Here is a 22,594-nt window from a genome sequence, read left to right as displayed (position 1 = left end):
GAGTTATTAAGATGTCCAGTTGGCCCTAAATGAAAATGGTGCTCAGATCTTAAATCCATTGTAAACACCATGGTAGCCATATTTAAAATTTTGTTATTGCTACTCTCCCTAAATGGTTGTTCATATCAACAAGAGCTTTCTACTAAAAGACTTCTTATGATGTCCGTCTGGTTCTTAAATGAAAATGGTGTTAATCTGACATCCAGTATAACTGCCATGGCAGCCATCTTGAAAATCCATTTATCACAACCCTTCTTGAACGGCAAGTCTTACTGACATCGACATCAGTTTTTCATCAGAAGACTTCTTGTGATGTCTAGTTGGTCTTGAAGAAAATGGGGCCAATCTGATATACTATATGGGCACCACAGCAGCCATCAAGAAATTCTTGTTACTGCTGCTCCACCTTAATATAAAGTCATATCTTGAGAATATTATTATCGCTACTACATCCCAATTATGGATGGCCATATCAACATGGGGTTTTCACTGGTAGACTTCTTATGATACCTAGTTGCCTGTAAATGAAAATGGTGCCAGCCATGGATCAGTTTATGGCTGCCATAATGAAGGTTTTTCGCCAAGTCCTAAATGTCATGTCCTAAAGAAAATCATGCCAGTTATGCTTCATGATGACAGCCTTAAAACTCTTGAGTGGATGACCATTTTGACGCTGGGTTCCTAAAGAAAATCGTGCCAGTTATGCTTCATGACGACAGTCTTAAAACTCTTGAGTGGATGATCATTTTGACGCTGGGTTTTCACCAAAAGACTTTGTCGTAAATGAAAATGGTGCCAAGCTGATATTCAATATATTTGTGCCATGGCACTTAATTTGAAAATCTTATTATTACTGGAGAAAATCAGAGATGGTTTCAGCACTTGACAGTTAAATAAAATAAATGGTCTTACCTTGAATTCTTGTGTGTGTATGTGATTTGGATTTTTAACGTAATTTCAAGCATTTTTCAGTCATATCACTACAATGTCTGCATTGTGGCAGTTTATAGTGATGTCTATGGGGCATCATGCAGAAACGTACCATGTTGTTCCACCCAGTCACATTATCCTGACACCAAATCAGCCAGTCCTAACACTAACCTCTATGCTGAACACCGAGTGAGGCAGCTGTTAGTACCATTTTTATAAGTCTTTGGTATGGTTTGGGCAGGGTTTGAAGACACCACCTCCTGCATCCGAGGTAGATGGTCTAAACACTAGGCCACCAGAGTGGTCTTATTGAATTCCTGGAACTTCTTTTTGCCCAGTAGAATTTCAGCAACTTCCAGAGACTTTTGTTTAGGGTCATAATGGAACTTTTAGCACATTATTGACAATATCAAAATGAGGATATGTAAGCTAAGTGACTTTCCCAAGGACACACCAAGGCAGCCAACCTGGCCTGGTGTGGGTATCGAACCTGCCACCCATGGGTTACAAGTCTGATGATCACCAACTAATGAGGCTTCGTAAGTTATATATAGTCCATGAAATGCATTGTCATGTGATAAGGAATTCTCACCCTTGGAATCAGAATTTTCCGGAAGACAAAATAGAAACTACATGGCTTAATGTCAGCAGTAGTCTGTTTGCCTATGACCTGTAAATCTTCCTGTCGAGCAATTAGTTTTCATAATTTAAATTGTCTGATAACTAGTTAATCTCAATAAGTGTTGGATATTTTGTTGTGGGAGGGGTTAGTGAAGATTCAGCAGGACAGGAAATTTTTTCAGTCAGTTAGTCCTTTTGGCTGCAAAAAAAGTTATGTTAAATTTTTGTCCTGAATTATCTTTAGAATAACACCCAAATAGAACATTTGTTGGTTTGTGTGTGATTTGGATTTTTAATGTAGCTTTAACAGTTTTTCAGTCATATCGCTGTGATGTCAGCAGTGTGGCAGTTTATAGTCATGTCCAGCACTATGGGATCATACTGCAGACATCTAGCATCATGTCCCACCCAGTCACATTATCCTTTCACCAGGCCAATCAGTCCTAATTCTAACCTCTTAATGCTGAGTGCCTAGTGAAGCAGCTGTTAGTACCATCTTTACAAGTCTTTGGTATGACTCAATGGAAATTTGAACCCTGGACCTCCCACATCTGAGGCAGATGCTCTAACCACTAGGTCACTGGAGGGGTCACATTTGTTGATTTATAATGTACAAGCAGATATTTGTCTACACTGATTTTAATAAATAATATTACAATGTTCATCATTGCCGTCTTGACCATTGATCTTTCAACAGCCCTTGTTTTGAGAAACCCTAAAAAATTATCTTTGAACAATTTTTATGCACATATAGTTTTAGTACAGTCATGGTCAGTAATTTTGTTCTTGATCATAATTTGTGGACTCACTAAGTATGACCAGTTATATTTTGCAGATGAAAACAAAAAAAGCAGTTTGATTTAAGACAGCACCTGGTATTTGAAAAAGGACAAACACAACATACAAAGCCTATAAAAAGATTATTAGGAGTTGCTGTTTTATAATCATCAGCCATAGTTTTACATGTATATCTTGTGGAAAAATGTCAGAAAATTAGGATTTCAAAGTTTTATATGATATGGATATTATACGAGTTTAGTTGTAGCAAGAAGGTCCATGTGGAAATAAATAGTTTTGTTGCAGATAAAGAATAACATTAACTAGACAAAACAAAGAGTTTGTAAAGCTGGTATGCATAAGTTTTAATTTCTAGTATCAAGTAATTAAATGCAGACAATCATTTGAAATATACAATACAAAGGGATGTCAGGACTTTGCATTATAATAAGATTGTCAGTCCCTCATAAGTCACAGTGTTAATGCTCTTTCTTAATCACTAAACATGTTATAAAAAGTATACACCGAATGCATTAGACCCATTATCTAATAGATCTTGTTATTCATTATGTACAGAAAAAAATGTCAGCTTAGCAGATTAGTAAATTCATGTAACACTTAGTTACCTTGGCATAAGATTGACATGTAGGAATTTTAAAATCCCATTCAAGTTAATATGCTGCTTTTCCATGTTAGTAAATGGTGTCTGTCATATATATCTATCTTTCACAGTTGTGTCATCATTTTCTTTAAAGCAAGAGAGAGATAGAAAGCGCTGCAGAAGAGAATGCTTAAAAACCCGATTTGTGTCCACCCTGTTGAATTTCATCTAGTTCATTCACATATCGGCATGAAAGTTTTAATTTGTAATTGCCTTGATTTTAGTCTGTATGAAAATAGTGGTACACTTTACAGCTTGTTAAACTCAGGGATTATTGCTATGGAAATTTCCATAAGAAAAGCAATATTTCTAGATTTATTTGCATTAAGAACTCAGTAGTCCCATCTCATCCTACCATCTGTATTCACTTATAAATTGAAGCCAACTGCAAACAACATTTATCCTGATCTGCCATAGCATAATACACCTGCATATATGGATCTATGTTATTTTTTTTACTGACTACTCTTAACAAACTGAACAGACCCAGATCTGCTGACACATGTAGTGGCAGATCTGGGTCTGTATAGCTTGCAGTTGGACTTGTCTTATGAGCAAGTATAGATGGTACCACTAGCTGAAACTGTAATCTTATATATACAGCTGAGATAGTTGTGACACTTAGATTTGACTTGACTGACATTGACAAACTGATGTTTCAGTGGGGGTATTTTCTTGTTTGGAAACCACAAGGTGTATATGAGTGATGTCGAGATCAATTAATACACAGAATACAAAGATTCAGATTATGTTACATTGCAAACATAGTCATTGATTAGCCAACACCCAAAACAAAAATATACATCAATGTTGCTCCGCCCCACCTCACTCCTAAATTGGTTGGAAATTATTTATTTGTCCCAAAATTTTTGCACATTAAAAAAGGAAATTTTTTTTTATATCAGAAGAGAGAAAAGATGGCAATTTAGGACTTAAGTGAGAGGGGTGAGACAGAAAAACAAAAGGCTGCAGCAAGAGGCATCTTGACAACACCACAGGATTGAAAAATGCAGGCAGATGTAAAAGGATAGCTGAAATTCCCAAGAGACATCTGTAAAACCAGCCTCAGACCTAATATTGTATTGTGGTCAGGAACTACCAGACAGGTGATTTGGTTGAACTGACTGTGCCATGGGAAGCTAGAAAAGAGGAGGCCCATGAGAGGAAATTAGCCAAATATCAGCCACTCATGTTTGAGTGCCAGCAGAATGGATGGAAGGCCTGGAATCTACCAGTGCCAATAGAATACCCTGGCTTTGCATAAGAGACCTTTTGGCGTGTCATGAAGATTACAGGAGCTAGCTGCAGGAAGTTCGTCACTAAGGATTGCACACAGGCCAAGGAAGCTTTAAATTGGTGGAAGAAAGAGGAGATATGGAAAAGCTAATCATTTCTGGGCTAAGTCTGATCAACTCAGTCAGTGCACCCCTGGAGAGTGTTAGGAAAGGGGATCCCCACCAGATGATGGAACTGATTGTAGAGCATATATGGATGTGCATATATATATATATATATATATATATATATATATATATATATATATATATATATATATATAAAATTTTGCATTTTTGCAAAATCATGATGTTACTTTTAAATTATTCCATAGTTGACATTATGGACTTTTTTTGAAAGCATCTTTTTCTCAACTGCAGAACACTTATTTGAATCTTTTTGCATAATGATCAGTGATGGAACTTGTACTGATATGTTCACACTTTGACAGTTCTCCTTGGTGACGGACACTGTATATGACAAAGCAAGCACACTTTACACTGAAAACCAACATTGCAGGCCTTATTTAGTATCATCTAAGATGCTTCCCTGTTACAAGAAAATACATGCATATTGAAAAATACAACTTCACACATTAAGCAAAAGAATCTACCAATTTTTAATTGTTTTTCTGTTATCTACTCAGTACCACCAGTTAAAATCTATTAATAATTCAGATTGGTCAGAGTTTGTCATTAAATAAAAAACCCAAAAGTAGATATCCTCAGATGAATCTGGAAGTTTCCAAATGGTCCAAGTATACTTCACTAATGAGTTGGACAGTAGCAGGTTGATAGTAAATAGCACTAGCAGAACCAAGGAACCAACTCCAGTTTGCATTGTCTGATACCAAAACTTCAGCCTGATAAATAGCCCTCAAACCTGTGTTGGTATGTTGTGTAGTTTTAGGGTATATCATCAGCTATTCATACTGCTGTGCAAATATTGCAGAAAGATCTGTCCACAACCCTTGAATTCATGTATCATTTTTTTTATAGATCTTATTGATATTTTTTCATGTGACTTTCAAGTTATGGTTGATTGAAGAGGCTTATCAGCTATATGTACTGCACAATTCTGTATCAAATCCAATGTTGGACAACTTGTAAATAACGAAACCCTACCTCCTGTCACCATTTCAAATTACCATGCAACATCAGTGGATAATCAACTGTTACATAATCAGTAGCAAGGAACCAATCATATGCAACTTTGCTCATTCAAAATGGTCACTTTTGGTCATGTGACTTGAGCAGCTGTGGCATTATCATGTGACTGTCACATGATGTTTATGTGACTATTATTACAAGTCAGCAACACATCAGATCACAAAGTAGATGGATGAATTTTACATTGTAACCCAAATTGCTCATAACACTCGATAATCTATTCATTTTATAATTTGATGACTTGTTTAACAATAATAATTGGCACTTGATGATCGTAACACAAACATCTATGAATGGATATTTATAATACTCAGTACATTGATATATTATTGTACCTGAAGAATTACCTTGAATTATGCAGTTCAGTAATTTAGATTTCTTTCCCAATTGTGGATTTAACCAAACTTGGCATGTTAGTATAGTGTTACATGGGGGGAGTGAATGTCCCTCCGTATTTGGTTTTCGTTATCTAGGGGTTGACCGCCTTCGATGTTATTGCCCGGTTCGAGTGAATAGAAATATAAGTGGTGAAATTTATAGGTGGAATAGATAGAGATCTGAGCAGGTATATAGAACAAACCAACACGAGCCCCCGTACATATAAACAAACAATTTAATCAATTACATACAAACACTGTGAAAATTCATTACATCAGGAGTGTACTCTGCTTTTAGAAATTTAACTTTCACCGAAATACAAAGAAAAAACGCAAATAGATCTAAATAAGATAGCCGATCTGTTACTGATAGATTTAGTTCATCATAGGATCGAGTGAACAATCAAAGTCAACGTCTTTTATGATTTCATAACCTGCTCGTCCTCAGTCTGTTTTTGCTTCCTCTGTCGCTGTTCAGACCCCTTGGATCTCGGGATGATACTTTCTACCACCCGTCTCAGGACACTCTCAAAATACTTCTTCAGAGATTAACACGTCGCAGGGTTGCGTCACAGGATTATATGTCTCACTGCACTCTTCTGTATGCTTCTCCGTATAGGTCTCAGAATAACATCACTCATTCGTTCATACGTCTCTGGAGCTATTTTCTCCCTTTTAAATAAATATAAATAGAGACAACCTAAATTTCCCGTTATTTATGAAACGGTTAATTCTTCATTATTCTCCCTCGTTATTAGATTTCACTATCAGTGCTAAACAGATGCTAAGGCTATCAATCGACTCCACATGTCCTATAATGACCCTAGTTAGTCAAATGGCTAATTCGTTACGCCTTGACCTTACACATTACCACATACACAGCGAATAAATAGGATACATCACGTCAATCAATTACTAGATCATTTCCGTCAATACACACTTATTCTTAATCATACGTGAAATCTTCTAAATTTGGCGAATTCACACAGATTCTTGAAATCATATTAACTAATGTAATGCATTAAATTCTTAGAACATCATTCTTATGCAAACAAGATGACAAATTCAAACAATTCGTCAAACTTATCTAAAGAAGATTAATGTACAACTTCCTATGCATAAACTCAACACAGTTATACTTCATTAAGCAAATTATTACACAAATGTAGAAAAAAGATTCATGCAGATACAAATAAATAACTTCAGCAAGGCATTATATATGGCATCAACAAATTACATGGAATTGTCACACTACCTTTGCCGTCAACGTTTTTCCTCCCCCTAATCGGTAGATTAGTTCGTCGGTTCCTTTCGACAATCGTCCCCTTTTTGGACAACAGTTTTACGGAAATTTCTTGCAAATTTCCGGAGTCATAACCTTTGGGTCTCCTCTTGTAGGAAAAGCTTAGACTGATTAAAATTCGATGCGGGCGATATTAAAACCTATGAAATTTTGTGTTGGAACACGCCCTCTCATTTAACGTACCAATCAGAATCAAATATCTCTGCCGCCTTTCTCCAGAGGCGCCAAAGTCAGGGTCAACTTGACCCTGGTAGTTTGAGTAACAGAGTTTCTGCATTCTCTCAATTGTGACAACTTTACCATGAAAATGAAGTTTTCCTCGTCCTAAATTTGTCCGCCTGGCTGCTGTATAAACAAATGTTTAATTAGGAACAGAATTCTCCCTCTAAAGGACATTACCGTACACGGTAGTATGGCAATATGATACGCGCTTGTCTCCATAAATCTAATTAATGGTTGTCTGGTCTCAGCTAATGTATTCTTGTTAGATCGACATAAAATTTGCCACTTCACATATAGCTTGACAGAATCTAAGCAAGTTCAATGATATTTTTCATTCGTATTATCTGGTTTAATTTTAAAATCCCATGAAAAATATTTTCTTGTATTGCACTTAACTAAAACATGAAAACATTTTTGTTACCAGATTTGGTATGTTGGAGTTTTTCAAGAATATATTAGATGGTTTCAATTCTCAGCAGCTAAAAAGAATTAAAGGAGAGGAGTAAGAGTAGTAATTTGAATTCTTGCAAATTTGTTTCATCAGTTGAGCATCAGTTCCTTTGATGGACTATTCTTTAACTATATTTCGTAGACTTGACTTCCTTTCCACTGGTTTGTGTGAAATTTTCACTTTCATTTTTAGATATTGTTATCTTATAAAATGTTTAAGTTTTAAGAAAAGAATGCTGACTTTTATAGAAAATACTAATTTCAGTTAGTAGGTCTTGTGTTATCTTGGTTCCGGCAGCTCGAGTCAGTAGATGGAGAAGACAAAAAAGCTACCATGAGTACCTGCACATAAGTAGAGTCCAACTGCAAACAACATAGATCTGCCATAGCATAATACAGATTGTGGTCTGTGTTGCTTGTTCTACAGATTACTCCCTAAAAAGAACAACTGCATAAATCCTGATCGGTTGACACATTATGTGACAGCAAATCTGGGTCTCTGCATTTTGCATTTGGACTCGGCTTTATACTGCCTGTTATAAAAAGTGATGTGTGACAGTCATTAAGTTGTCGATTTTGACATATGATGAATAATTTGCACCTTAGAAGACAGGTAATAAAGTCAGTTGGTGATTTCTAAATAGAAGACATACATAACAAAACACCTCACAAAGCTATTGTACTGCATATGATCAAGTAATCACTGATTAATGATACTCTGTCTAATCAGAATGATATAGCAAATATATTTTAGGTGGTACATTGTGCTAAATTTAGTTTGTTTTGTTGCATTCATGTAAATTCATAAAATTTTCATCAACATACATTTTTCTGAAGGTGGAGTCTGTCCATAATAATCAGCTCTACTGGTTATAGACCAGAAGAGCTCAAGGGACGGACTGTTGTCCATTCATTAGTACAAATTTGTTATTATCGCTACTTGCAGGATTGCCTCAAAACTTTACACACACATTTATCTCTTGGTCTTCTAGATAAAATTGGTCATCTTGAAAATCTTGTTATTGTTATTCTTCCAGAATGGATGGTCATATTAACTCATTTGGCCCTGGAGGTTTTTGGCGTTTTTGCCTACAATGCGAGTAGGAAACACATTTTGGGTGCTATTTCTGAATACATCCTAATACATCGACTTCCAAGAGATTTTCCATTAGACTAATGCCTAGTTGTGTTAGAAACAATGTTTTCCATTGGTTATTTTGCTCACACATGAGCAGAAGGGTGAAAGTTGGAGTTATTTTTCATTTTTTTAATTATGTTTTTTTATCAATTTTTTTATGTGAATTTTTTTTGCTTAATGGACCCATCATTTTCGTATCGAGACCACTCTTTATTCCAAATGCCCACCTTATCCTACATTTTGCAAAGGTTCACCTGTCTGTGTGCAGTTCAGACCAGTCTGCCTTAGAGCTGAGGCCAAAAAGTATAAAATCCAGACATTTTGTAGTGAAACTAAAATGTCCAGATTATTTGGTATCATTGTAGAGCTACATCTGTCTACCTTTCTATAATACCACCCACTTTAGTGTATCTTACATGACCTTGATGCTACAGAGCTCGACAGTAGGCTACGACCTCCTGCCACGTAAACTCTGCGCCAGGGGTTAATGACTTAAAGTTGTTTTCTATCGCTGGTTCTTTTAACTTTGTGATATTGTTGGTGAAAAAATCATTGAAAACATTTGCAATGTCAGTGTCATCAGGACTGTGGTGTCATTTACCAGAAGTGGGTGAATTTTATTTGTTTGATCTTTGTGTTCCTTGAGTGAGTTAACTTTCCAAATGGAGTTTGTGTTGCTCATTTTGTTTTTTAAGCAATGATTGATAAAAAATAATTTTGCTTTTGTAATCATACTTGTTATTTTATTTCTCCATACTTTATATTGTTTTCACCCAGTAGAGCATCATACCAGGATTTTTTTTTTCTTACACAATAATTTATTTTTTTATTTAAAATGATTGCTAAAATAAGGTCTTTTTTCTGCAGATTGGAGGAAGAGAATTTTTCAGCTTTGAGGGCTCTGGAACTTAAAAAGTCAGTCCATTAAGTCGACTATTAGCAAACTGTTGTGAACATTTCATGATAAATTGGCAGAATTTATTGAATTTACAATGCACATATATATATTAAAACATTTTATCAGAACTTTGTTTCCAAATGTCTCAGTAGCTGATTGACATATTCTGGGAACAAAAAATTACCTCTATTTGCCTTTAAAGCAACCCTTTAAGTTTGATTTTTAGTTTATGTGCATGAAAGGGATGTTTGATAAAAATGGATTTTTCTTGGATAAGTGGGAATGGAGCTTAGACCCACAAACTTGGTCAAGAATTGGACCAATTGACCAGATGAAAAATGAAAGGTAGCTCTGCTGACCAATCACATGGTCCTGCCAGAATTGAGACTTCTGACAAGCTACCTGACAAACACTGACACTATCTTGACAGATGCACTTCCCAACGATTTATCTGAGAATTTTCTACGTTGCAACCTATCACCTGAAAGCAAAAGGTTTTCAAAAAGGCTGTGAATATGTCCAGACTTGGAGATAATAAGGTCAACTTTAAGGCTGGATCGGAGAGGTCGGGGGGGGGGGGGCATCTCTCCCCTCCCCAACCCCGCTCCAATTACCATGAAAAAATGTTTCTTTGAGCAAGTTTTCTTTTATAGTTACATGGTTAATATTATGAGCCAGAAATGCTTAAAATTCAGGTACAGGGGGTGGGGGTGGCTGCTTTGACCCACAGACCCGTCACCTACTTGTTTACACTCACCCTAAGTGACATTTCTGGACCTGCCACTGGAGACATTTCTTTCAGAATATTTCTCAGTCAGCACATGTCATAGGAACCACAGAGAGTTCGCATGACAGTGCCAGCATCAAGCAGCAAAAATCAAGGAAACTTGTTCTGTATGTATTTCTCTTTAATTCTAAGTTGTTTTGAGGCTTTGGATTTGCATTTATGTATGATTAGATCCAAGCTGCCACCACCACTGCCCCTTCCTCTCTCTCTCTCTCATTCTGCATATTACATATGCTTAAATTTACTGTCTGATATTGATTTTGTCAATATTCATTTGGAAAGGATCACTGTCTGATATTGATTTTGTCAATATTCATTTGGAAAGGATCACTGTCTGATATTGATTTTGTCAATATTCATTTGGAAAGGATCACTGCTGATATTGATTTTGTCAATATTCATTTGGAAAGGATCACTGTCTGATATTGATTTTGTCAATATTCATTTGGAAAGGATCACTGCTGATATTGATTTTGTCAATATTCATTTGGAAAGGATCACTGCTGATATTGATTTTGTCAATATTCATTTGGAAAGGATCACTGCTGATATTGATTTTGTCAATATTCATTTGGAAAGGATCACTGCTGATATTGATTTTGTCAATATTCATTTGGAAAGGATCACTGCTGATATTGATTTTGTCAATATTCATTTGGAAAGGATCACTGCTGATATTGATTTTGTCAATATTCATTTGGAAAGGATCACTGCTGATATTGATTTTGTCAATATTCATTTGGAAAGGATCACTGCTGATATGTTTTTTACTAATGATCAGATGATGAATTGCTTTTTTATGCTGACCTGCCAGTTTGTTGTTTAACTGCAAGCTTAGATCCACATCAGGAATTTCCGCAAAATTTTTAAGGCTTTTTCATTGGGGCAGGGGCTGTATATTTTGGGTCTGTGAGGACCCCTACAAAAATCCCAGAAGAAAAAATACATCCAAAATTTGGAGAAGTGAAAAAATTTCCCATCAGTATCAAGTTAGTTTGTGTATCAACTGCCCAAGTTACAGAGGCTCCAGACACACTTTCTCAATTGCCACAGGTTAAATATCCTTTATTGAGTGAAACTACCAAATAAATGTACCACATTGAACATATTGTTTCTAAATAATTGTCAGAAGAAAATGGCAAAGGACTTAGCTACTGGAGGTGTGATGCTCAAATATGCTGATTGGCCAAGCACATTAGCAGCACTGGCATATGGTCATTTGGGGAAAAAAGTCCAAGAAGTAAATTTCTAAAATTAGGAATTCAGCAGTTTTTGAAGGCTTTCTCATTGGGGACAGGGGCTTATTTGGGATCTCTGAGGACCTGTACACAAATCCCAGAAAAAATTAACATTTGAATGGGATTTCACTGTATGATGATGTTGAAGCAAATATTTATGATGATGGTTTAATTTCCTTATAGGTCATAAGAGAACAAGAGAAAGGTTATTCTAATGTACTAGATTGGTGTATCTTTGTATTATGTGTATGTGTTTAAAACTTGTCATGCAGTTACTTTGTAAGCTCAGTGTAAAGCAGTATTAACTAGTTCATTTGACAGGTTTCCAAGTGGGTTGAGGTGTGGGGTCAAGATATGTTCCAGTGATTTTGCAGTGAGTTAACAAGCTTCAGTTTCACTGGATGCTTATTCCTTCTAATGCTGATAATATACAGGTACTGTAACTGATGTCATTAATCAGGTAACACCTGCCACTTGTCACCTGCCTTTCTGGTCCCCCCCCCCCATTTCAAATCAGCAGCTGATAGCCTTCCTCCCTCCCAGCTCATGTACAAGCCCCTGGGTAAATCTGTTGCACATATGCAGCATGCACAGCTTTGCTAGTACTGTATGCATGGGCAGTGGTGAGGGGCCATCTCAAAGAATGTTTTGTTTGATGCATACATCATGTAGAAGTATCCATGGCATTTACATGGGAAATAGGGGCATATTTTTACTTTAATCAAATTATTAATACAACCATCTCTATTTTCTTTTTCTTTTCTTAAAAAGTTATATTTATGGTAGTATATTTTGTAAAAATTATTTCAGAAGCTCCTTAAAATACTGTGAACATCAGCTGCTTGTTTGCTTATATCTAAACATAGCAGTGACATTATTGAAGTGTTGTTTTCATCATTAGGTTAACGAAAGTTGGGTAAAGATTAAGTAATGAAGACTTCAGAAGAATTAATTAAGATAATTGTTCTGACTGACTGAATGTGCATGGTAATATGATTTAAACACTTTGGATTATTGTGGACCCTGTGAAACTTTACAAAGATTTTTCAAACTGACCTAGGAAAGACAAACAGACAGACAAATGACTATTTAGATGAAAGAGGAAGGTTAGATAGACATGTACATGTAATTAGATAGGTAACTAGATAAATAAGTGGGTAAGTTCATTAATATAGATTGATATACTGTACCATCTAGATACAGATAGATATAGATGCATTTAATGTTGGATTGATGGCCATAATTGTGTTGTTGATAGTACAGGTTTCATTTTGATGTAAAATGAGTATATAGATACATACATACATAGATATGTACATGGAATGAGATAGGTAAATAGATTAGTTGGTTAATATAGAGTGATGTACTGTATCATCTACATATAGATGAATATAGATGAGTGTGTGTGTGTGTGGTTTGGATTTTTAAGGTAGCCTTAACAATGTGAGTCATAACTATACAATGTCTGCAGTTTGGCAATTTATAGTGAGGTCTAGCATTGAGGCATCATGCAGCATAGTTGTGGCCTCATGTCCCACCCAGTCACATTATCCTGACACCAGGCCGACCAGTCCTAACACTAACCTCTTAATGCTGTGTGCCAGACCAGCCAGCTGCTTGTACCAGTTTTGTAAGTCTTTTGTATGACTCATACAGTGTTAAAACCTATGACCTCCTGCATCTGAGGTGGACACTGTAGTGTTTCCCTTTACCCTCAATTGCGCTTCAGAGACCCCCACATTTTCAATTTGACCCCCAGTTTTGATACCAAAGTTTGTTTTTTACTCAGTCTGACCCCCAGTTTTAACACCAAGGACACATAGGCCACGGGATCAGTGCTAGATGTTGATGTATGTAATTTTGGATTGATAGCTCCAATTATGTTGGTAGTACAGTTAGATTTAGATGTAAAATGAGTAGATAGATACATGTATGTAATTAGATAGGTAAATAGATAGAGTAGTGGCTACATTGATTAATATAGATTGATACACTAATGTACTGTCTATATATCTACATAAATACACACACACACACACACACACACACACACATACATGCATGCATGCATACATATGTACATACATGCGTACATACCTAATTACATACATGCATACATACCTAATTACATACATATCGATGTATTTCATGTTGGATTGATGAACATATGTTGTTGGTAGAACAGTTATGATTTGAATGTTAAGTGAGATTTTCCTAGGTTAGTCATTTTGGTTGATTTACATATTCGAAATATTTCAGACCACATTACTGTCATTAGGTCCAGACCAGAAAGTCATTCTCCACCCCATTGTACATATCCAAAATGTTTTGACGTAAACTTTATCTCTGTTCTCAGGTCCCCACTAAATTAAATAGGTTACAGCTTTGATCCTGCAAAGGTATGCCCCTCACTTGCAAGGGGTGTGGGTTGATTGGTGGATTATACCTTCTTTCAAGGTGTCCACTTTATTTGGTTCTCGTTATCTAGGAGATGATCGCCCTTGGTGTTATTGCCTGGATCGAGTAAACTTATAGGTGGAATAAATGGAGATCTGAGCAGATATATAAAACAGAATGACACGAGCCCCCGTACGAAATGAATCAAAATTTAATCAATTACATAAACACTGAAGATAATACAATACATTAGGAAAATACACTTCTTTGGGATAAATCTTTCCCCGAATTTCAAAGCAAATATATTTATAAAAATAGCCGATCTGTTTTGCTGATAGAATTAGTCATTATACGATCGAGTGAACAATTGAAGTCATTGCCTTGTACAATTGCATAACCTGCTTAGCTCCCTCCAATTTCACTGTAGCTGTTCTCAGTCCTTTCACCCCTTCTTTCCTTCCTTTTTCTTTCTTCTGTCTAACCATACACAGCTACTTGATTGCGTCAGTGTGTAGGTACATCTGATTATATGTCGGAAGAGCTATTTTGCCCTTTTAAAATAAACAAAAAGTGACCTAAATTTTCCGTCGGTTGTTCTACTGGGATTAGATCATTCCTCCCCTTCTCGTTATCAGATCTTACTATTGGCATTCAAACAGATACGAATGGCTAATTAGTTGGGCCAAGCATGGCAGACCAAAACAATCCTTTGTTTCATAAAGTTAATGTACTAGTCCCAATGGCTAGAACGGTTCCACTCTCATCTCAATTACACAAATGAATGAATGAAATTCATTACAGATCGTAATTATGCTATTTCATTGAATACACACTTTCAAGTCTTTATCATATGTGAAATCATTTAAGATCGGTGAATTCAAATGTATTCTCGTAACTCATATAAATAAAGGTTATACATGAATTCTTAGAATACCCAATTCCTATGCAAACAAGATGACAAATTCAAACAATTCGTCAACTTATATAAAGGTTATACATAAATTCTTAGAATACCCAATTCCTGTACAAACAAGACGACAATTTCGAACAATTCGACAGTCTTATATAAAGAAGATTATTGTATGAATTCCTATATATATAAACTCAACACAATTATTCTCATATCAAGAGAGTTCATTTGCGAATTTAAACTAAATTCATGCACATATTATCAACTAATTCAAGCAAAACATTATATTGGCATAAATGAATTTCAGGAAATTTTGACACACATACCTGTGCTTTCAATGTTTTTTCTCTACTTCCGCCAAATATTGTGACCACTGAACTTTTCTAAATTTGGTCCCTTGGACAAGTGTTTTACGAGAGAATATTTTTCAAATTCCTCTTGGAGTCCACATACGTTTACTCTTGCAGCAAAGCTTAGACTTATTAGATTTTTTCGATGTGGCGATATTTAAAACTTGGAAATTTAGTGTGGGAAACACGCCCTTTATTTAGCGTAACCAATCAGGATTAAATATATTTACTGCCTTTTATAACTTGGCACCTAATCTGGGGTCAGTGTGACTTTCTACGTTGTAACTAACAGTTTATGGAAATTTTAAATTTTGTTGACAGTTCCACTATGAAATCGATGTTTAACAGTGTCCCTAATAGTCTGTCTGGCTGCTATATAAATAAAAGTCTAATTAGCCTCACTACCGTCCCCGACCGGACATTTAGAAATTCTTGCAGTATAGCAATTTAACAAACGCCTGTCTCCATAAATCTAATTAATTTTTCTCTGGTCTCAAACTAATGTGTTCTTCATAGATCAACAGAAATTTGCCCCCTCACAAATCCAGACCAATCCTTTAGGTCCAGACTTTTCTGGAACCAGTTCAGAGGTGATTGTGGTTATACCAAAAATTTTACATGTACCTACCCTACAGTGTTGCATCTAGAGCAACCCCAGGAAAATTCTCCCAAGCCAAACTGCCAGTGTTCCCCTGCCATATCTTCATCATTATAGGAGGACAGAGATACACAAAATGACCCCCCCCCCCCACTCCCAGCTGTTCAACCAACCTGTAACACTGCCTAATTATATCTTTAGACTGCCTGACATAGTAAATATGGTGGTGTTCAGACCAATATATTATATGTCATCAGCAGAAAATAACTCCTAGGGCACAGAATAAAAGAGCCTGTTTTGTCTTGTCTTTGGAGCTTAGGCAAGAGATAGGAACACTTTCTGAGGGCATCAGCTTTGTCCTTGTTCTTGTTGGCATTGGTATCCCTGTCAAGGTTTTGCTTTTATCTCTGTTTATATGATGCTGTTGATGAGAATACTGCTCACCACAGGCAAAAGGAATTCAGTGACCAATTTTTCAAGCTCTAGTTTATTTCATAACTTTTTGCACTTAGCACATTTTCTCTGACTCTTGTATGTATAAACCTTCATGGTTATGTTCATCATGGTGGGTACCATTCGCCAAAGGCAAAAGGAGTTCACAGTGACCTACTTTTTCATGTTCCTGTAATAGCATATTTAATACTTGTCTCGCTCAGCCCAGATTGCTTGCTTCAATTTGCCCTTGTGAAAGACACTTCTCTCTCATGTCCTTGGCATTATGTGTAATGTAGCTAATAATGGTTAAAGTCCCCATGTGTTTAGGTCATTTTCTCAGAGACTGCACATGTGCAGTCAAGAAGCTTGTTGGGCATATTTTCATTGGATGGTACTACTTCCCACAGGCAAATTAATGTCACAATGATCTACTGTTCATGGTTCTCTGATTGCATTTAGTTTGTGCATTTAACTCAGTTTCTTTTTCCACAGTAGAAAAAGAGGCCTTGAGTTTCTTTCTTCATGTTGTAAGAGGTCACTAAGGGAGGCAACCTGTTTGCCCAGGGATCTCTCCTGTGATGATGTACCAGCTGAGGTCTTGAAATTTTTAAAAGAATGTGCTTTAATTGAAAATTTCACATTTTATTTTATGGATTTTACCTTTTGTATTGTAAGAATTTTGTTAAATAGATTATTGCCTTTATCTTTCTTTTATATTCCAGAGTTGTGCTTAAGTGCCATTAAACCCTCTGCACACCCACACCCACCCCCCACCCCCACCCACACAAGTGCAGTTATGAAACTTGAGGGGTAAGGCTGTGAAGTTTACACAATATTTTAAAAGTGTGCAAGGTACATGTCTGTAGTAACCAAAACTATTCCACTGAAAGGATTCAGAGCTTGACCTTTTGACCTTTCTTCCCTTCTTCACATTAGGATTGCAACTGATGGCTATTTTTATGTTAGCACTTGACAATTTAGGATGTTCTGATATTATTTTGCACACACACACACACATGCATGTGCGCATGTGTGTATTTTATGAAAACATTGATAATGCAATTTACACTGTGTGGACATGAACATGGGATGTGTTAAAAGATTTACATTGACTTAAAGAAACTGCAGTGACTTATAAACTTGAAACAGGATTTCTTTAACCTAAAATATTACTCATCAAAAGTTCTGTCAATTAATATGGTTTTCAAAATGTAAATAGTTTAAATAAAAAAAAATTAAGTAAGGTCAGTAAATCAGCCCGATTTACAGTGTGTTGTACAACCACTTCTCGTCATTGATGGGTTTTTTCAAGTGATCTCACATTAGATGTGAAAATCATCCATACTTTTAAAGAATTAATAGAAAATCTTACTAAATGGTCATCTTAAGCAGATGTATGGACATGTACCATTTAATTAGATTGGGTAGTTTCCACATTACTGACATCTGCATGTATGTTTGTTTACACAGTTACTGATTTTGTGAACGTTTACAGGACTAACCTACACCAAGTTGTAAACGTTGCAACCTTATTAGAGGGTACTATTCATTACTGGTAAAGCAGGTTACAGTTATCTACTGTTTCTTTTGCTTTAGAAAATTGGCAACATTTCTAGATTATGCAATAGTGGAGCAGGGGTAACACAGGAATTCTCCTTGTAGGTAATAAATTATTGTCTGCGGACCACCCCGATTTTAGTCATATTCATATGCAGAAATCATCAAAGAAACTACTTTATATACTTCAGTCAAACTGCACAGATCCAGCGTTTCTATTGAATAATGCATCTGCAGATCTTGGCCCATGCAGAGTGTTAGGAGTAATCAGTAGGAAAAAAACCCATAGAATTTGTAGCCTGGAATTTATGTTGCATGTGTTTATGACAAGGGATGGTATATTGCAAGTATTGCGAGTGCTCTGATGTTCTTGTTTATGAGCTTGAATGGATCCCATATGGAAAATATCTCCTGGCCACCTGTATGGTGTTGAGATTAGTGATGGGGACTATTCTAGGATGTCATCTGTTTGATTAGTGCTTCTGTACTAAAGCTGGCCACACAGACTTTGCAGGAAGGAAGAGACTCTGATTTGAAAGAAATTGCCAACATTTTTGTAATTAATGTGTAGTTCTGAGTACACACATAACTGTACTGTTTATGTCTGTATTTCTTTGCCTGTATCAATAATTTAGTTCTGTTAGTGATTTTCTAAAATATTAAAAAAATTACTGCTAAAGTTTGGTGTTTTTTAATTAACTTTTTATGTGGCTGCAGACTCAGAATAGTGGGTACAAACAAAATGATTTAAGACTGAAAGAACTGAGACTCATTGTTGAAATTTTGTACAAATGCAGCTAAAATATAGATCTTGATGATATTAAAAAAATTCATTATGCTAGGTAATTGCCCATGTTGTCAAACCACCTCTGTTAAGATGGCACAATTCTTGCATTTTTGTGATTGTCTCAAGTTTGAGCCCAGATGCAGCTTGACAATGAATTGGATTCCGATGAGATTAATTTGTTACAGTCCCCAGAAGGTACTGTTGTCAGAATAAAATCTTATTTGGTTTTTGTGATGGATGACCAGGTATTAGTGCTACCTTAAAATCTGAAGAACAAAACTTCCTTAATGAACAAAATGCCAACTTTATGGGTTTACATCTCTCTAAATTTCAGAGACATTAAAAATCTTAGCTCGGATATAAATTCCCCAAGTCACAGCTATGTAGCATTGTAAATTTCAGCCTGTTATCTGTAGAATAATAAATATTATAAGCATTTGAAAACCCTATATTGTAAGCCACTAAATTGTCAAAGAAAGAAAAACTTTCGAATCCCTCCCTACTTCAGTCAGCCATAACTTCATAAGTAATTAGGATTTTTCACTGAAAGTTTACGTGCAGCCATCATTTACATAGGTGTACACCTGGAAAAAATTTCATGGAAATCTGAGCTGGTTACCCAAAAATTTTTGGATTTTGGGTCTTTTGGTATGGAATGACCCTATTGTTAAATGATAAATTGTGTTTAAAAAGATCATTGTTTAATGGAAGTTTTGTGTGTAATTGTTCACCTTAATAATAATAGACTGGTACCTTTTTTATTCCAATGAAAGTGTTGTGATTTAAAAATAGTAAAATGGAGGACTGTTCTAAATTTCCAAAGAGAGAGGATTCCATTTCTGTGACATATGGTATAATATATATATATTTTTGTACTGGTGAAAGGTATTTTTGAGGTTAGTTCCGTCTATTACTTATCTTCTGTGAACTTGGGGGAACCAAGGTTGTCAGGTATCAAGGAATCCTGTCATTGTGCTTTTAAAAAATGTTATCATTTGGCACCATTTTGTCAAGATTCTTTCCCATTTTGTTTCCTTCACAAATTCTAACAGGTGACAGATTTTGTTGCCTTACAAATGATTCTGCCTGTTTGAGTTTGTTTTTTCTATATTATCTCTTTTATACTGTGTGCAGCATTCCCAAACAGTATCCCCATACTCCAAAACAGGATAATTGTTGAAGCTCTTATGATTTTCTGTCAATTTTGAATTTCATACTTTGTATGTTATCTAACCTTTTTTCACACTTTTGAAGTTGTTTCCTGTGTACATGTATGTGTGTGCCAAAATAGGGTTTCATCTAAAGGACATCTGCCCATCAAATACAACCTTTATGAACCCTTTACCTTGAATTTACTGATATATTTAATATCTATGTAAATGACATTGAAACTTCTAGAGCAAGGTTTTCTCTATAAATTTTTTCTTGAGAACTAATTTATTTTCTTTTATCAGATTAAACACAGATGCAGGTCAGACAGAGGTGGAGTCGCTGGAGGTTGCTTCCATCACACAGAAAGCTTCCTCGTCCTGCATTGCTACACAGTCATGTAAAAGGTATAGATAGATTTATCAATCAATTATTTGAAATGGCATCATGAATAGTATCTGCTTGTTGGTGTTGTTATCGATATAACACCATTTTTCAGCACAGCCGTACATAGCAGCTAGTGTAACTGGTGGAGGAAGAACCCAGGAAAGTCTCAAGATGAACTGCTGGCTCACAGGAAACTACTGGCACACTTTCTAACATACCCACATTTGGCTGAGTCAGAGTCTTGAACCCAGGCAGTTATCTAGAAAAGCTGGTGCCTTAGACCATTCTGCAAACTCGTCTCCCCATGAGCGGTAACGGGTGCTTCACCTCAAAATATATTGATCGAAATGGATTCACAAACAAACACTGTTCCTTTTACATGAGCTTTAATAATTTCATATGGTTCTTTTCCTTATTAACATGGACAACGTGCATTCAGTTTACCCCACCCACACTCTCAATGGTGAAGGACCAAATAGTGTTACAATTTATGCCATGTTTTCAGTTGGCTTTCCTTTGCAGGGGTGAACAGGCTTCAACCTCCTGGTTTCTGATAGGTAACTATTTCAGTAATTTGTCTTGAACAGTTTAGTTTTCTTTTCTTTTAAAGGATTTATAATTTATTGTTGAAGAAAAATAAGTATTATTTCAAAATAAAACAAACATGACAGTTGCACAGGATGATTTAAGGGAGGTCAACCTAATAGGTTTATATAAACTTATAATTATTCTTCTCAGGTGCCACAATTTGCATTATGAAAGACTGTTATTTGCAAGGGTATCTGAGTTAAACAGGGAAGATTATGATATACAGTTATTGAAGCCTGTGTGAAAAGATCTCTATCCTTTTTTCAGGATGGTTGTGAAATTAAATTTTTAGATTTAAGCAGCAGTTTACATTCATGATCCAATGTTGTAACAGGATTTGACCTGTATGGATGCCTGGATTAAATGACAACACAAACACAGTGTGATGAAAGAAGGAAGTTTATGAAATGAATTACCATATTTACTGTATATGTTGGGACACCATAAATTAAGTTTTAAAGTAATTTTTTGTGCACTGTATGTTCTAGGATGCATTGTCTTTTTTTTACTCATAAGTTGTGGGATGCACTCCAACCGAAATTTTATTTAAAAAATATAAAACTGTGTACTTGAGGTAAAACCTTTAATCTACTACAGCAGCATCTCATCAACACAACCCTTCTCCTGCACATGTACGAGCCATTCTTTCGGTACATGAATACTTTTTTAGCTTTCTCAATCCGTGAAAAATTGTTTGAGGCAACACATCAACTGAAGCGGAAACTGCAAGAACTTTAGTCAGATTTGTTCAAATCTGCACCAGTCTTGCTAATTCTCCCACTTTGACCCCAATCTTATCATCAGTCCATCCATGAATGAGATCAAAGTACACTAAAATTTCATCAATGTTCATGATTATGTTGTAGGCAAAATTATCTGTTTCTCTTCTGGCCTTCACGAATTCATCACATGATTTTATTTTCTCCAAATATTCTGGGTAATGCTGGGTCATCGATGTCCATCCATGAAGCACTATATTATGTCGCTTTAAAAATTGTTTAGTTGTTTCAATTTATTTTCAAAATTCCTATAAATACCAGTTAAAAGGAACCAAAGTTAGCTTCCATATATTGGCTGTCTTGGTATATTCAACAAAAAAAATGGCACATTTAAAAGAATCCATAGTCAGCTTCCAAGATTAGCTTGCTTTGCAATAATGGCAGTTGTCTTCAATATGTTGGTTAATTATTTCCTTGTTTGCAAAATCATCTACCTTCTCTTCTGGCCTTCACGAATTATCAGATGATTTTATTTTCTCCAAAAATGCTGGGCAACGCCCAGGGTCATTGACATCCATCCATGAAGCAATATATTGTCACTTTAAAATTTGTTCTATTGTTTCAAATTATTTTCAAAATTCCCATGAATACCAGTGAAAAGGAAACAAAGTTTGCTTCCATCTCATGTTAGTCTTTGTATATTCAAAAAAAGAATTGGTACAGTTAAAAGGATCCATAGTCGCTTCCAATGACGGCTTGCTTTGCAATAAAATAACCTTTATATTGATATCCTTTAGAAAAAAAACTAACCAAAGTTGGCTCTTGAGGTTGGCTTGCTTTGTAATAAAAATAACCTTAGTCTTTGATGTCC

The 22,594-nt window shown here is 35.7% G+C and overlaps 1 protein-coding gene across 1 annotated transcript in view; it reads left to right on the top strand.

Annotated features, from left to right (window-relative positions):
• LOC149786871 (zinc finger protein aebp2-like) overlaps positions 1-22,594 on the top strand; it is a 192,703-nt gene that overhangs the window by 51,694 nt on the left and 118,415 nt on the right. Inside the window, exon 2 of the mRNA XM_089977380.1 lies at positions 20,335-20,436. Coding sequence (XP_089833506.1) covers positions 20,335-20,436 — 102 coding nt within the window. The remainder of the gene's footprint in view (positions 1-20,334; positions 20,437-22,594) is intronic.

This window comes from Sinohyriopsis cumingii, chromosome 12, assembly GCF_028554795.1.
Source record: "Sinohyriopsis cumingii isolate HCF-2022 chromosome 12, ASM2855479v2, whole genome shotgun sequence".
In the NCBI taxonomy this organism is placed as follows: domain Eukaryota; kingdom Metazoa; phylum Mollusca; class Bivalvia; order Unionida; family Unionidae; genus Sinohyriopsis; species Sinohyriopsis cumingii.
Note: the sequence above shows the minus strand (reverse complement) of the source record. Positions and strands in the feature narration are given on the sequence as shown.